Consider the following 18,513-nt stretch of genomic DNA (forward strand, 5'->3'; position numbering starts at 1 on the left):
GGTTGCTTAGGAGACCTGGCTGGAGTCACTCAGCATGCCCTGGGATTCGAACTAGTGAACTCCAGGGGTGGTAGCCAGCGTCTTTTACCACTGAGCTACCCAGGCCCCCTTTGAAAAAGTTAAAGTTAGCCAAATTACTCAGATACCAATATAAACGGGTTCCATGACAGTCTCTTATCCTTGAAAAACCATGTACAAAACAATGCAAGGTAAAATAAAATTTACCCTGGCTCCTAATGCAAAACCAGGTTAGGTATAACAGACAAGCAACATTTAATGAGACAATAACTGGACACAGTCTGAAGTGGTTTAAAGTTTGATTTGTTTATTTTGCAAAGCAGATCAGGGGCTCAGACCTGACACTTCTTGAGTGACAAGACAAAACAAAGAAACTAGAATATGAACATTACACACAAAAATGCAATGAACAGCTTGAAAATGTGTCTAGTGCAACAGGTGTGTGATGAAGGGTGGTTGTGGGTTATCAGGGTGGATCTTAGGCATGATGGTTGGATAAATTACATTAAATCCTTCGGCAGACCGACCAAATCTAGAACCAACTAGAATTTCAAAGCCACCAGTTCTGGGATTCTGGGTCTCGATTGGTCTAGTATGGCCAATGCAGGGTATTCTTGTTGGGTTCTATACACTGTGTACTGTCCTTGCCGAACCAAGACGGAAAACTAGCTGGTTTTGAGCGCTCTGAATGTTTGAGTTCCAGCTACAATCACCGCTGCTTTCTTTGTTGGACTGCAAGGTGCTAGTTCTGGTCTATTTCAGAAAGTGATACCAATTTCCCCTTTCTGGAGGAAGGGAAATGACAGGAGGGAGGAAGGGAAGGTAAAAGGTAGAGGAAAATGGAACAGAAGGTTTAAGGGTGCTCTCTTTTCACTGGAGTTTCTGGTTCAGTTCTTGCTCCGGTGTGTCAGGTGTGTCTCTGGATGGTGTCTTTCCTTGGCAACAGTCGATAAACGGTGCGATTACAGTTACAAACAGGCCTCCCTCACTACCTGCTCCGAGACTTAACCCCCAGTCCTCAACTTGTCCTAGACAAAGAGAAAAAGACAGAATGTGTGTTAGAAGCTGCGAGAGATGCGGTGGCATGTACTTTATCTACGGCATCTGCATACAAATACAGAAGGAAATGGAGTGCTAAATATTTAAAAAAGGATGGAGCAAATAGTGCATGTGTGCATGTTTGTAATAGAAAACGTGAGAGAGAACGAAGAACTGAAAGAGACGTGAATATGGTACCACACGGCAAGCCACAGTAGAATCAAAAAGCCTCAACATACCCAAACGTAAAGATACAGTTCTTTTTTCCTGTCAATACATATCTCTCACAGGCTGCTGCACCCGATAACAGGAAATAAAATCCCCAGAGAAACACTGAAGAGGTGAAGTAGGGAGAAGAAAAAGAGCGAGTACAGAAGAGAGTGAGAAGTAGAAGTAGATAGATGGGTTATGGTCTGCCAAGAAGAAAACAATAAAAAAAAAGGAGGGATGAAGGTGTCAAGAGAAAAGACCACATTGTATTTGTCCTTATTTGAACTGATATTAAGTAGGGATGAATCACAATAGTCTACTCATCTTCCAATAATTGACTAGTTGATTTGTGAAGTTGACTAGTTTATCAAGATTTTCTCACATTTTGATATTTTTTGTGGCGATAACGTGAATGTCTTTGCCCGTTGCGTCTGGTGTTTTTTGAGTTTCTTCAGCACTGCATTTTTAATACGTTGTAATAAGTTAGCCCAACTTTTAAAACCGTGTCTCGAGACCCCTGCATTCCGACTGTTCCATTCCATGTTTAGTTGTTTTTGAATGCAAGAATAAGATCATGTCCACACTTGCGTTTTCGTTAGAAAACGCATTAATTTCACAACATTTACGCCTCTCAGGCACACTAGAATGTTGTTTTAGATGACTAGTTATTTCAGGGAAACCACTGACTAGTCGATTTAAAAAAATCGGATTTTAATGGTTTAATGGGGTTTTGCACACCCCGATTATTAAGATGATTTAATAAGGCAATACATATATCTTACACATTCAAAGCTTGTGAAAAATCTCAAAACTGCAAGTGCCATATAATTTTGCTAAAAATAAGCGTCAAGTTCTAGAAACACTCAAACAGGTGTTGGCATTTATTCCAAACCTCTGAAGGACACGGGTTCTAACCAGTGAAAAATGCACCTCGGCACAAACAGATGCTGAAGTCCCAAACTCGAGCCGCTCTTTCTGAAAGAGTGGAAGACAGTTGAGAGAAGAGAGAAGGGAGGGAGGAAGATTGAGGAGTGTTTGGCCACACGTTAACAATAAGAAAGAGCAAATAAGAGACTGTCGGCGATAAAGTAGTATTCATGGTGCTTTGAGAGGAAGAGGGTGTGCGCTTTATCTCTGCGCTCAGGGCACTGTCGGCTCGAGGTTGTACCGCAGCCACTGCTTCACAAAGTGATGGAAGCAGGAGGAGGTCACAGCCAAATATTATCAGTCCAGCAAAGATAAACCATAGAGTAATTACGTTCACAAAGCCTTAGTCATGACCGATCACTGTCTTTACCCTCTCTGCTGGTCAGGGCGTATCAGGGGAATTAGTTTCTTTTAGCTCTTTAGCTATGGTGACCACTGATTAGATCCCCTCTTTCTAGTTGGAAACAATATGAGTTGTTCATCCAAATATAAATGGTTCTCAGTGCCTGACCTACTTCTTTGAAAATGACAAGGATAAAATACAATAAGACTTCCAGATCCAGATGGACAAACAAGGACTGGCCAACAAATCTGACATTGTGATTATGGACAAGCTGTAGAAAACGGCAGGGGTGATAGATGTTGCAGTCTTTAAAAATACAGAAGACTGAAGGAGAACCTTGGAAGTATGTGGCAGATCAAAGCCAAGGTAGTTCTGGTTGTAATAGGGTTGTGATGTGGTGAAACAAACATACAGCATGACCGATGTAGTTTGAGTAACAAACAAATTATTCTTGTGAGCCAGTTCTTGTAATGAATCATAAAAAGACTAAAAAGTTATTGATGTGAATTAAGACTTCAATTTTGACAGAGACTGAAAAAAATGATAATAATAATAATTATTTAAAAAATCATAATTATATCTATATCTCCATCCATCCATCTATATATTGTTTTCCTGCTGTCATTGTTTTGGTGTTCCTCTTTGAGTAAAAAAAGTTTATTACACAGGTAATCTGTGTTACTCAAAGCAGTCAATAAAATCATAAAATACCTCACATCATCATAAGAATACATACTAAATATACAAGACAATAATATAAGGACATGCCTGTGCATATGAACATGCACATTTACAAGCATAAAAACATTAGAAATGCTAAAGAAGTTAAGGTAATTATGGTGCATAAACAAAAATGAATAAAACATATCTTTATTTACATGATGTATTGCTTAAGTGTTGCAGAATTCACAGCACTGCTTTAATACTAATACCCCAGAGGGCAACACTCTTTCTCTCTCGTCCTCGCTCCACAAACTGTGCTGTTGTAAAAAATCTATCTAATGGAAAGACCCATCTGAATATAAATTGTGTTTGTGTGGAATTGCTAGACTGTGCTGAAGAGATTTTCGGAGAGGACCAGTCGAATTCTGCCCATTTCCGTCCTCACATTGCGGGATCAGGACTGGGGAACACTGCAGTTAGGGATTATGGGACAGCACTATTTAAATGACATGTCCCCGTTCCCACTTACTTCATTTAACACACACTTACGCCTGGACCAAGAACAGCAGCTGTCAGCTGATATTATGGAAATGACACTTTCGTCTGAGCCTACAATTTCGAGTGAACTTTCTGGCGCCTGTAGCCAAGCGGAAAGAGAGAACACTAGGCAGATGTTTCGATTTGCAAATGGAGGTCTTGGTCAGGGAGGCAGAGTGTGTGTTATTACAGGGCCTTGAGAGGATGGCAGTGCTGATTCACTGGGCCTTAATGCTGTGGGCTGTGAGCGGTGGATGCTAATTCATATGCTGGAGTTTCTGGGAAATGGAAGAACACACAAGCACAAACATGCACACACATAAAGCCTATGACATACTACACTTTTATCTCAATACACAGCACTGTCTATTTGGGGAAGAGTTTTTTTTAACATACATGTTTGTGGGTCGCATCTGCACAGGCTCAAACTTGTTTTAGCAAGAAAAGAACCGAATTAACAATATAATAAGGATATTTTTGACTTGTTTGAACTAATATATTCCTTCTCACTAGTTAATCTCAGGCACATGTTTACTTGGCAAAAATGAGAACATACCAAAGTAAAATACATTAAAAATGCAATTCACAGGGGGCCTGGATAGCTCAGTGGTACAATACGCTAGCTACCACCCCTGGAGTTCACTAGCTCGCTAGTTCGAATCCCAGGGCGTGCTGAGTGACTCCAGCCAGGTCTCCTAAGCAACCAAATTGGCCCGATTGCTAGGGAGGGTAGAGTCACATGGGGTAACCTCCTCGTGGTCGCTATAATGTGGTTCGTTCTCGGTGGGGTGCGTGGTGAGTTAAGCATGGTGTGAAGCCTCCACACGCGCTATGTCTCCGTGGCAACGCGCTCAACAAGCCACGTGATAAAATGCGCGGGTTGACAGTCTCAGACGCGGAGGCAACTGGGATTCGTCCTCCGCCACCCGGACTGAGGCGAATCACTACGCGACCACGAGGACTTAAAAAGCACATTGGGAATTGGGCATTCCAAATTGGGAGAAAAAGGGGAAAATCCCCAAAAAAATAAAACAAATAAATGCAATTCACATGCAATTAAAAATTACTTGAATACACATCTACTACGATGAACTTGTTTTCATTTTCAAGTTAAATGTAATTTTGATGTTTAAAATTTTATTTTTTTTCTGGGGTCTAAATTTAAAAATGTTGAATTGGTGTAACCATGCAGAGATAGTAAAAAAAAAAAGTCTCAAAAGCTAAAAATTTTGAAAAAAGAAAGTACTTTGGAATAATATTTTATAATTATTTCTTAAAAAAAAAAAAAAAAAAAAAAAAAGTGAACATTTTGTTTTCAATTATTATTAATATTTGAAAAAAATTTGTCCACCAAATCAGTCAGGTGTTGTTACCAACATGCACGTGGCTAATTTGTTGTCATGTGATTCGAAAACCAAAAAACAGAGAAGACCCTTTTAGACTGCCATGACCGAGTAAAAAAGTGCAAAAAATAAATAAATAAAATGAAAAGACATATTTTGTTTAGATCAAATGGAGAAACCCAAAGAAAAGTTATTGATACTTGTAACTCGACTCATTTTTGCCGAAAATGCTACAAATTTTTTTTTTCCAAAATGTATGAAACCAACATGAACACAAAGATTACATTTCTATGATCTTGATGTGTTTTAAACAAGATTTTAAAAAAGATTTCTCATTTTTATCACTTTGGACAACCTTATTTGTCAATGACCTATAAACTACTGACCAAACTTACACTTACCAGAAAACTTTTGCAATTTTATTTTATTTTTTATTAAAAAAAAAACAAAACAAAAAAAACAAATGTATGCATTGTTTTTCAAATGAGGACATCCCTGAATGTCCCCAAACAATACTTAAGCAAGACTCATTCAGTCACCTGTTTAGATTTGTTGACACACTGCAGGTAGAGTGAGGCGATGTTGGAGCAGAGCAGAGTCTTCCCGGCGTTTTCCCTGTAGCACTTGAGAATCTGACCCTGAAGGTCGGTGCACACTGGACTAATTTCATATCGCCTGAGAGAGAGAAAGAGAGGGAAAGTAACAGGAGAGAAGAGAAATGTCAGGGGCAAAATAAATTCAGTAAATGAATGTGGTCATCCATCATAATTTAATTTCCCATTTTTAATAAAGTGGCCCAGTAGCAGTGACAAAAAGCTGTTAAATGATGTTCTTGCTGTGTTTTCACAAGTAAACATCAGATCAATAACTAATCAATAGCACAATTGATTTGTGCAGAATTAGTTTGCAGGATAATTGCATGTTGAAACACAGTACAGGAGGTGTAATGAGATGCTGCTTCATGACACACATCAGCTGTAGAGGCCTTCAATGGTCTGATGACCATGCAAAACTATTGTTTTTGTACTCCGACTGTATAATATACTGCAGATTAACCTTAAATGAAAACCTTTTTTGCATTTAAAAAAAACATATTCAATTAGTTTAACCACATAGACCATTGAGCAAGGATGTAACCAAACATTGTAAAGATGTAAAAGCTTAAGAATCAGTCATTGTAAAACCTATATTGTCCCCCTCGATGTCTATGGTGGTTTCGGCCAAAATACCATAGTTTTTACAATTATTATTTCTTACTGTAAAATCATAGATCTCCTTCATACTGTGCGAGAGGCTTTCATAGTTTTCTCCAAATATTTGAGACTGGTGGCTGATCCAAAGTTTTATTGCAGTAACAATAACTTATCAAAGTACATTTTTGTAAACAACACATGCACTCAAGGAATCTTTTTCAAATGTTATTCCGAAACAACCCCAAAATATCCAAACCCCTGACCCAGACAGCACAGATTTTCCTGACCGTCTGCCTGCATAAGTTGAGACCTTGCAGATCACAATCAACAATGTATCCATCACTCAAGGTCCCAAAAATACCAAAATTCAAATACCAAATATAATTTTCTGAGAAACATTGATACAAACATTCTCTGAGGACAAACCGGGTGAACATGGGTGAGCCGAAAAAGACCACCCGCTTTTCAAAGAATCTGAGACCCAGGTTGTCCATAAAAGGCACAAAACCATCTCAGTCCACAAGGGATTAGAACACACACAGACAGACACACAGAACTCTTCATTTCACAGAGGTGACCTTTGGGACAGCAGAAGGCAAAGAAAGGATTGGGGAAGGAGGGAGATGTTATCCCGTTCTATTCAGACAGACACTCTTTTTTAGATCAGACGTGTTTAATCCGAGGAGTCATTCATATTAGCGAGCTGCTCTGAAGGGCAGATGAATGGAGTGAACGGCCGATCGCTGTCAGTCACGCTCACTCGCCCATCTCAACTATTTGGGTCCTGGAAGGACTGGGGATTCACCCTCTCTCCTTTCTTATTCCGCTCTATCTGTCCATCCCAAGGGGCTGTAGTTAATGTTAACCCCAAAAATATTGGATGCATACTTAGATATAGTAAGCCATCAGCTCATATTGTTTGTAAATGAAGTAAATGTAAATGTAAAGTAAATCATTACTTTAAGATTCATTATAACATAACTTTTCAGTTCATGCATTTAAAATGCTATGACTGCTTCAGCCTGCCATTCCTTGCAATTTTACTATACTTCGAAAGTCAAAGGGCAACAGTCACAACTCCTCCTCCTCAGTTGTGCAAGGGGTTGTAGACAATTTTAGCCCAAAAAGCATGCACAGAATCATACTTCGAAAATCCATCACAAACACAATACCATCCAGGTATCTTTGATGTACTATTCTGGACAATTTAGGACATACTAATCCTAATTTCGCATTCTATATAGGATAGACAATATGCAATTTGGGATGCAGTAATTAGTGGAACACAGGAAACAGAGTGAGCAAGTAATAAACAATAGAAATAAACTCTAGTTCTGCTGTACAAACACATCATGTGGTGTTTTGTACATGCAACAGCATTATAGAAAAAATATCAATAAAGCTGAATGCCACCTTCACGCTCCATCACTTTTTTTTACCATTCTCTCCTCACTCTCCACAAGCCACAGACTGGGCATCAAAAAGGAGGACAGCTCTTTCATATCATAGCCATGTATATATTTATTTATGTCTGTGTATAAATCCTTCCATCCAGATGCATAGGCTTTTGGAAGAAGAGAAGTAGATGTAGGTCATAAATCACAGCATGCAGCGGCTCGGACGAATGTGACACAGAGGGCTGAGAGAGACACACAGATATAAGATGCTTTATCACGGGGGGGGGCTAGTGTAACAAACCAAGGGGCAAATTCACTAAACATTTGCACCACTTTTGCACAAAAATTATGGTTCTCAGTAACCACCCGCAATCCAACTTAAACAGATGCTAAATGTGCAGATATGGTGCTGTGCCATGAGTATGTACATATAAGTGATTGTCATTATTTTCAGTGCAAATGCACCTTCTTTCTTTGTAAATTAGGCTACTATATATTGTGCCTTTATCACAAAAGTCAGCGCTGATGGGGCCGTTCAGATAGCTAGATGCAATGCAACAAATGCAGGTGTCTTGCAACGTGTTTTTAAAAGTTCAAGTTCTTTTAAACTGACAATCTTTTAAAGACAAAGCTTAAAAACAACGAGACATGCCGCAATGGTCAATGACATCTGTCTAGCGCATGTTTACATAGAAAAAACTATTAAAAAACAGCACATACAACAGACAAAAACAATTTGGTGTGAATAGCCCTGAACACCACACTTTTACTGCCCATTCCAAACAGAATTATTTAAAAGATGTATTAAAAAAAGAAGATACGTTTCATATTTGTGTACATATTCATCAAATGATAATCAAATGGAGAAGAGTGTTATGCCCAGGCATATATCTAAATGCAGTGTGTAGTCGAGCAAACTTTCGGCTTTTAAAAGAGCCGATTCAGGTGCCTGGATTGGAGTGGTGGAGAAATGCTGTACAGTTCCAGTAAAGTATGCCAGATTGTAGTAGTATGTTTCATTCTCCACTACCTAGCTTTCAGAACCAGCATGCAAGACTAGTTTACCATAATTTATCTGATTTGCATAATTCCTTTAGTAAATTGGGTACTACTAAATGTTATCAGTGTGCACAATTAGTGAATTCCACACAATGTATTGCATACACAAGCATTGCTCCTTAATAAAAGAGTGAAAAAAAATGGAAGGAAAGGGAATTTAAAAAAAGGAACGAAGAAGGATGGAAGAAGAAAAGACAGAGGGGAATAGGGCTGGGAGTTATGCAAGAAATGGGTTTACGATATTTAAAAAACAAAAAAAAAAAAAAAAAAAAAAACCACATCGCAAGATCCGATTACACCACCAATCCCCCTGCCCCTACTGCCGAGGGTGAATGTAATATATTTGCTTTATTGATTTTGCTTTCCAAATTAAATTCATTTATTGAAAAACTTAATCCAAAGATATTTCTAAATTCAAATTGCACTTCAAACAAAACAATTCGTATTTAACCACCTCTCATTTGCCGTCACACAAGACTCCATCTAAAACAACAGGTAGAAAATTACTTAAATTAAGATCTAAAAAAAATTATAAATGTAAACAATGATAATGATAATTGAAATATAAAAACATTTTAGGTTCAAGGTGTTTTTGATTTATTTTATTATTTGTGAACCAGAGTTGTGCATGTTAAGCTGGAACGGTTCAGTGGAAATAAAGCAAACTTAACACTGAGCACCTCATGAGAAATATAATAAAGTGTGTTTCTTCAAGCGTGTGTCTTTGTGTCTAACAGCATTTCTTGTCATGTGTCACTCTGTGATGTCTTGCAAGTCGATTATCCGCCACTGTGCATGAAATAGGCAACCCAAATTTGGCAGGTATCGACTCGCAGGTGCTAATTTCAAACCTTGGGCTACTATTTCATATATTTGATGACTTCCCAACTCCATGGTTTTGTCATTTCCCTATATTGTCGAACATCATCTGTCAATGAGCGTCGATATCTGCATCTGGATATTTGCCAGATATCGTTGATTTCCGATTACATCATCCTATCGCCCAGCCCTAGAGGGGAAGTACAGTTGAAGTCAGAAGTTTACATACACCTTAGTCAAATACATTTAAACTCAGTTTTTCACAACTCCTGACATTTAATCGTAGAAAACATTCCCTGTCTTAGGTCAGTTAGGATCACTACTTATTTTAAGAATGTGAAATGTCAAAATAATAGAAGAGAGGATGATTTATTTCAGCTTTTATTTCTTTCATAACATTCCCAGCGGGTCAGAAGTTTACATACACTTTGTTAGCATTTGGTAGCATTGCCTTTAAATTGTGTCAAATGTTTTGGGTAGCCTTCCACAAGCTTCTCACTTCCTTCAGACAGAACTGGTGTAACTGAGACAGGTCTGTAGACCTCCTTGCTCGCACATGCTTTTTCAGTTCTGCCCACACATTTTCTAACGGACTGAGGTCAGGGCTTTGTGATGGCCACTCCAATACCTTGACTTTGTTGTCCTTAAGCCCTTTTGCCACAACTTTGGAGGTATGCTTGCGGTCATTGTCCATTTGGAAGTCCCATTTTCGATGAGCTTTAACTTCCTGGCTGATGTCTTGAGATATTGAAGCAACATATCCACATAATTTTCCTTCCTCATGATGCCATCTATTTTGTGAAGTGCACCACTCCATCCTGCAGCAAAGCACCCCCACAACATGATGCTGCCACCCCTATGCTTCACGGTTGGGATGGTGTTCTTCGGCTTGCAAGCCTCACCCTTTTTCCTCCAAACATAACGATGGTCATTATGGCCAAATAGTTCACTTTTTGTTTCATTAGGCCAGAGGACATTTCTCCAAAAAGTAAGATCTTTGTCCCCATGTGCACTTGCAAACTGTAGTCTGGCTTTTTTATGGCGGTTTTGGAGCAGTGGCTTCTCCCTTGCTGAGCAGCCTTTCAGGTTATTTCGACATAGGACTCGTTTTACTGTGGATATAGATACTTGTCTACCTGTTTCCTCCAGCATCTTCACAAGGTCCATTGCTGTTGTTCTGGGATTGATTTGCACTTTTCGCACCAATCTACATTCATCTCTAGGAGACAGAAAGCATCTCCTTCCTGAGCAGTATGATGGCTGCATGGTCCCATGGTGTTTATACTTGCGTACTATTGTTTGTACAGATGAACATGGTACCTTCAGGCATTTGGAAATTGCTCCAAAGGATGAACCAGACTTGTGGAGGTCAACAATTTTTTTTCTGTGGTCTTGGCTGATTTCTTTTGATTTTCCGATGATGTCAAACAAAGAGGCACTGAGTTTGAAGGCAGGCCTTAAAATACATCCACAGGTACACCTCCAATTCAGTACACATCATATCAGAAGCTAATTGGCTAATTTTCTAAAGAATTTTCCAAGCTGCTTAAAGGCACAGTTAACTTAGTGTATGTAAACTTCTGACCCACTGGAACTGTGATATAGTCAATTAAAAGTGAAACAATCTGTAAACAAATGTACTCATGTCATGCTCAAAGTAGATGTCCTAAACTACTTCCCAAAACTATAGTTTGCTAATATTAAATCTGTAGATATTTAAAAAATGAGTTTTGATGACTTCAACCTAAGTGTATGTAAACTTCTGACTTTAACTGTATTATAAAACAGAGACTGGACAGAGATGTGTAGAGAACCAAGGGGAAGGACAGAAAGACTGTGTTCTAAATTATCCCTTGGTCTGCAAACTTCCTTTTAACCTACACTAGCGCATGAAGGACTTCCTGTTACTATTCTGGTCTGTAGGGGATTTACTATGTAAAATTGTTCAGGTGTAGTAGTGCACGGAAGAACGGCTCTCCTTTGAGTAGAATTAGACCACAGAGCCCAGCCAAAAGATACAAAAGCGCCCTTTCCGTGCTCCATTCAGCTTATTAAAATACCACCACACATTTCTCAAACAGTCTTAATTCTCTCAAATCAAGACTAATGAAATATTGGCTCGCTGGCACTGTGTATTAAAGACCAGTGTTTTACAGTCAGCCTGAATGAACTGGTATCTCACTCTTAATAGACATGTGACTATCAGTCATCATTTACAAGCACTCTCAGTCTAGCAGGGTTAAGAGGTTAACCATCCACATGTGAAAAAAACACATGCATGTTCATTTAAAAGCTGACGGGCTGTGTGACAGCCAGACAGAAATAAATACAAATGAAGCAGTTACGAAGAAAAATGACAAGCGCTCATTTTCATCGTTTTTTAAAATAGGATGCATCAGTTCTACTGAGGCAAAAGAGAGGCCACAGGCTCCGATACAAACTTGCACCATTCCATTACCTGCTGGAATGGAAGGGAAAAGGGAGTATTAGAAAAAGAGAGGGGTTTTTTGATGGATGAGATGAGCAGAGGTCAGATATAAGGGTGAGAAAGACAAGCAAAGGCAAAACAAAAAAGATGAAGGGGTGGGAGGGAAGATAAGAGAATGATATATAGGTAATCCCAGCTGCAGTAAAGATGTAACCAAGGTAAGATTAGTGGCTGGAGTTTGGAGAGACACTTTTGAGCTGATGAGGGTTTGATAACCTGCGGCAGCACTGGCCATAAATTTAACTGTGTGTGTTTAGGATATCCTATTGTCCATGAGCTTGATGAGTAAAAAGACTATTTACCTTGTGTTGATATTCTTTACTGTTAAAACTTATTCTGACCTCTTTTAAAACTGAGTACTTAGCTTAAATATTATGGCTGGTCTACTGCAGTTCTCATATTTTCCTGTAATAGCTTTAATTGTGTTCTTTGAAACAGGTCAAACTGTGTTTCAATAGGCATTCGGACTTCATGGCCTTTTAAGAAGAGTTAATTCTCTTAAAGTGCAGACTATTACAGACTGAGTTCTTGCTGTGTATGATGGAGCTTTTCCAAGGAGACGAAAGCAGTAACATGTTCAATGCTTTTAATGGACCATAATATGAGATTCTAAGTCTTACACCAGAAACATCCTCTATGTATGTGACAAAAACATTTCTAGCTACGCAAGCTCGATTTCACTTGTCATTGTGTTCTGAAATGTATCAGAATGCAATTAACTAACATGCAATTCAAGTACATGTTGCATTCTCACCATTAACCCCCCACCCCCAGATCTCTAACACGGAATCCTGCCACTGACCCCAACCCCTTCATTTAGCCTTGATCATAACCCCAGTCCCTAACTTTCTACTCTAAATTCTAGCCCTAAACTCAAGATTAAAATCTTAATCATCACCTTTACTCCTTCCCTGAAAGACCAACCTAGTCTAAACTCCCAACCAAAACACCGATCCAACATAGGAAAACCACACTAGCAACCACAATGCTGCTAGTGCTGGTCCTAATCTCTTAATTAGGATCCACAGACTGAAAATCTAACCCATAACCTAAAATCAGAGGGCAATGATTGGTTGATACGAATGTCATTCCAGACCCTACCCCTAAACCCTAAACCCTAGGACAACCCCCAACCCTAAATCTAAACCCTTAAAATCAGAGGGCATGATTTTGCAAGTGGGTTGATATGAATGCCATTTTACGCCTTAATTCTAGCCCTAAGGGTGTCCAATCAGAGGGCAGTGATTGGTTGACAGGAATGGGGTTTTTCTCGATTAACACTTTTTATTGACTCCAACACATGAAACAGAAAAACAAAAGATATATGTACAGTCAACTTTTAACCCCCATTATTCCCTTCCCCCTCCCAATCACCATCCCTGACCTCCAACAAACATTCCTGTGGTCAAAGCTAAAATACACACACAAAGAAACAAAAAACAATACTATATATATATATATATATATATATATATATATATATATATATATATATATATATATATATATATATATATATATATACACCTGCCCCACTTCCTATTAAATACCCCCAGGTTGCCTAGCCTTCTATCTGACATTTCTTCAAATGCTGCCACCCTGCCCATCTCCGTGTACCACTCTCAAAATGAGGGTGCTCCAGCTGACCTCCATCCCCTAAGGATAATCTGTCTGCTGATCATAACACTGGATAGAACCCAATTCCTTATATATTTATCCCTATATTAATGACCACCCCATCGCCTAAATTACAGAGTCTGGGGCAAAATGAAATTTGAGTGCCACATAAAACTGAACTGTCAATTAAATTCTTGGATCTTAACACCACCAAAAACATGGGTTGTGTCCTCATCTTCTGATTGGCATCACCAGCAGGTGGGTGTGTCTTTAAGACCAAGCCTATACAATCTAGAGGGGGTCCAATATAATCTATGTAAAATCTTAAATTGCATAAAGCACACCCATCTTTAGATGCAGACTTGACATTTTTTAGAATCCTAGCCCACATTCCCTCCTCCAATACCAAGTCCTCCAATATCTTTCTCCCATAATCTCTTGAGAGAAGTTGAAGCTTCGCCCCCCCCAGACTCTGAATTAGCAGGGAGTAATACACTGATGCCTCATGACCTTTTTCAAAGGCAGTAATCATGACTCCCAGAGTGTCTGCCACTTTGGGGGGGTGTATGCTACTCCCAAAAATAGTACAGAGCAGGTGGTGCAGTTGTAAATATCTAAAGAATTGAGACCTGGGAATCCCAAAATGTTGAACCATATTTTCAAAGGATCTCAACAATCCACTCTCATGTAGGTCAACGAGCGTATTAATCTCCCTCACAATCCACTCTGTCCAGCAGAAAGGGGACTTGTCAATACATAATTTTGGGTTCAGCCATAAGCTTGAAGCAACATTTAAATAAATGTCTGAATTAAACATTCTGGACACTTTTGGCCATACTGCATGCAAATGCGAGATAACGGGGTGTAACCTAACTTCTCCAGTTAGTTTGATAGAAAGGGTTCGCAATGGTGAGATGGGGCAAGAACTTCCTGTTCAATACAAAACCAGGGAGGGGCTCTCTCAGGTGGAAGCATCCAATGAGCCAAATGTCTGAGACCGAATGCATAATAATAAAATAAAATCTTTGGTAGGCCTAGCCCACCTTTGTCACCTATGTAACTTACTGAAGTGTAATCTGGGACGTTTACCATTCCAAATGAAGGACTTCACTATGCTATCACATTGCTTGAAATAAGAGAGGGGGACATCTATAGGGAGAGATTGTAGCAGGTAGTTGAATTTTGGAATACAATTCATTTTAATAACATTAACCTTTCCCAGTCATAGATAAAAGTAATGAAGTCCACCTGCCCACATAGCTCGAAAACCTTTTTATTAAAGGGTCAAAATTGACTTTAAATAAATCACAAAAATTTGCTGAGAATAAAATACCCAAATACTTAATGCCCTGTTTGGGCCACTGGAAGGCGCCCAGTTGAAAAGCTGTTATCAGAAAGTATGCTGTCAGAGCCAAAGCTACGGATTTAGACCAATTAACTCTAATCCTGAGAATTTAGAAAAGGAATAAATAATTCTGTGAAGGCAAGGCATAGATCTAGTTGGGTCAGAGATGAATAATAAAATATAATCTACGTAAAGCAAAAGCTTATGCGCCACACCTCCTGCCACCATCCCTGGAAAATCATCCTCCTTTCTCATCGCGGCGGCTAATGGTTCCAGGGCAAGACAGAACAATAACGGGGGAAAGAGGGCAATCCTGCCAGGTGCCCCTATCCAGAGTGAAATAATCTGAAATTAATCCATTCATTTGAACCGCCGCTACCGGGTGTCTATAAAGCAACTTAATCCACCCAATAAAAATATTCCCGAATCCATACATTTCCAAAATCTTAAAAAGATAATCCCATTCTACCATATCAAACACTTTTTTGGCATCAAGCGAGATGGCAGCGACCGGAGTCTGATCATTCACCACTGTCCACATGACATTAAAAGAAATGCCTAATGTTATCAGAAGAGTTACGGCCCCGAATAAACCCCACCTGATCTATATGTATAAGAGATGTCATAACTTTACTTAATCGGTGTGGCAGGGATGAGGGAGGAGTGTGGCAGGGAGGAGGGCGGGGCCCGGCCCCTAATCAGGCTAATCAAGCCCAATCAAGCCCTCCAGAGGGATAAAGGTGACTGGAGGCGGCAGTTCGAGAGAGAGTGAGTTACGGGCAGCTGCCCTGCATGTGTTTATGTTTGTGTGTTTTTGTTTTATTAAAAGATTATTTATGCTGTTAAGCCGGTTCCTGCCTCCTCCTTTCCATTTTATCTTGTTACAATCAGTTAGCCAAAATTTTTGACAATATTTAAACTAGGGATGCACCGATACCACTTTTTCTCTTCCGATCCGATTCCGATATCGAAAATCTCAGTATCGGCCGATACCGATCCCGATCCGATACCAGTGTTGTTTTTCTGCATAATCAGTTTAGAATATCTTTACATTATTGTGTGGAACTAATTGGGATGTAAAGAAACACAAACCTCTAACTACACATAATTTTAATATAAATGTATAGCTTATTAAGAAAAACTTTATTGTTAACTAGAACACTGGATAATGTAGCAGCAAAATTAACAGAAATTCCAGTATAAGTCATCAGTAGAAAACTTTTTTTTCTACTTGTATCTGGACTTTAAAGGATTCAGATCTCTTTTTTGTTCAATTTAGTTGTAAGAAATCAGCTCACTTTTCATTCACACAGTTATTTTTTGGAACCCATTCAACTTAAATATTATTATAATTTTAAACAAATGATAATAATAATAATAATAATAATAATAATAATATATTATAATAGTAATATATAGTAATATATCTCCATCGTGCACCTTTTGTCACGGATCCACCGGTCTCTCTCTCTTTCTTCCTCACTGCAGTCACAGTGCTCACTCTCCCCTGAGTTCTGATTACACGCACCTGCATATCATTAGTGGCTAATCAAGGACTGCATATATACCCGCTTTCTCACACACTCTTTGTCTGTTCTCATCGATAGCATCTCTGAGACTCCAGACCTTTCTACTATGTCAAACATACCTGTGTCTTCATTATTGCCTGCAAGTATCATAAGACTGTTGTGAGTTTTCTGTTCATCGTGTCAATACCCTGTCTGGATATTACTCACCCGCTGTTTGCCACTCTGCTCAACTGGATTTACTCACAATGTTTACATCACTGATTCAATCATCTGTTCAATAAACCCTGCTACTGAGTTCATATCTCTGCCTCCGTGACACCTTTAAATTTTAAAACCCTCACGCTTTTATTTTGACATTCTGAACTCTCCAGGAAGTCCTGTATGTGTCTGTTTGTAGGTAAGTTCACAGTAGTTTAATTAGCTTCTTATTCAAATTCTGGTAAAAAAAAAAAAAAAGCACCTCCAGTGCCATTCTAAATGCATATTATAAGTGAACCGAACTATTGAGCATCTACATCTGAGATGTTGTTCGTGAGTAGCGCTCAAATATTGCGCACCGCATGAAGGCTAAAAATCGCCGCAAGTGTGTGTAAACAGAGCAGCGCCATTCAATAACGTGCTGGAGCTGCACGTACATTTTTTATATTTACTTATTAAACACAGCCTTTTGTGATTCACAAAGCTATTGCACATCTTCAAGTGGCTTTGAATAAAATGCACGTGCATATGAACTACTTTAATTGTGTTTTAATGGTTCTTTTATGTAATTTTTTTAGCTTGACAGTAACGAACATGATTAACACACAGTATCGGATTTGGATCGGGCTCGTCGGACCGATACTTGAACCGTTTAAAAAACGTCAGTATCGGAGCCGATACCGATCCAGGTATCGGATCGGTGCATCCCTAATTTAAACGTCTAACTGAATCAGGGAAATTGGACGGTAACTCTTACACTCGCTTGGATCGTTGTACTTTTTAAGTATCAGACTGATCCAGGCTTGTGCCATGTTTGGAGGTAGCTTTCCATTCTGTAATGATTCTGTATAAACTTCTAGCAAATGTGGAGCCAGTTCTGTAGCATGAGATCTAAAAAATTCAGCGGCAAAGCCATCTGGCCCCGGAGCCTTGCCTGTAGGCAAGGCCTTAATTAACTCACCAAGCTCCTTCAAGGTTATCTCAGAGGTTGACAGGAATGTTGCTCTAGACTAGGGTTGGGAAGCAAGAACCGGTTCTTTAAAAAATACTGGAATCGTATGATCTTTGTGACTTTCGATTCCGTTAACGGTTCTCCAGCGAGCAATTTTCCGCCGATGTGTCTGGAACACCGTCCTCAAATACTCTGACAGTGTTTCCAGCAGCGCATCTCTGCAGCAGCGCTGCCCTCTACTGACTCTACAGCGTAAAACATACAGTTCTACCTGTATATTTATCAGGCTCTTTTTACAGCACGAAACATATGCGCTTCCGGTACAGTCCGATCCCGAAAGAACCATTCTAATGAGCCGGTTCTTTTGAATCTACAGCGTGAAACATACAGCGTGTCCAGTATACAAGTAATCTTATACTGATATGCAAGTTATGAATGTCCAACCCAAAATTAAATAAGAACTGTTGAAGTCTCACAACATTACGCTACAAAACACAGTCTAAACTGTCTCTGGAACTGTTACTGTTTATTTAATGATGACCTGTGTCTCTATTAAATCAAGCAGTGCAGTTACTGACTGGTTGTTCATATGACAATGTATAATTAAAGATCCACAAGTTTTGTTGTAAAGTGTAATTTTATATATAAAAAAAAAAAATGAATTAATGAAATATGCCATCACATTTTGTGTTGATTTAGATTTTTTTAATTAAAATGGAGTAAGAATCTATTATTGGATTGTCTCTAAAATGTCTGCAAACACACCTTTTAAAAGAACTGTATTAAATTGATTTCTGATTTGTTAAATCTGCTCTGTTCAAACCTGAAATGATCTCA

The 18,513-nt window shown here is 38.9% G+C and overlaps 1 protein-coding gene across 2 annotated transcripts in view; it reads right to left on the minus strand.

Moving 5' to 3' along the window:
• Positions 1-308: 308 nt before the first annotated feature.
• LOC127436503 (MICOS complex subunit MIC19-like) overlaps positions 309-18,513 on the minus strand; it is a 111,424-nt gene continuing 93,219 nt past the window's right edge. For both annotated transcript variants that reach the window (XM_051690707.1, XM_051690706.1), the window contains 2 exons: positions 5,619-5,754; positions 309-1,046 (listed from right to left, as the gene is read on the minus strand). In XM_051690707.1, coding sequence (XP_051546667.1) covers positions 1,023-1,046; positions 5,619-5,754 — 160 coding nt within the window. In that variant the 3' untranslated portion in view covers positions 309-1,022. The remainder of the gene's footprint in view (positions 1,047-5,618; positions 5,755-18,513) is intronic.

This window comes from Myxocyprinus asiaticus, chromosome 47, assembly GCF_019703515.2.
Source record: "Myxocyprinus asiaticus isolate MX2 ecotype Aquarium Trade chromosome 47, UBuf_Myxa_2, whole genome shotgun sequence".
NCBI lineage: Eukaryota > Metazoa > Chordata > Actinopteri > Cypriniformes > Catostomidae > Myxocyprinus > Myxocyprinus asiaticus.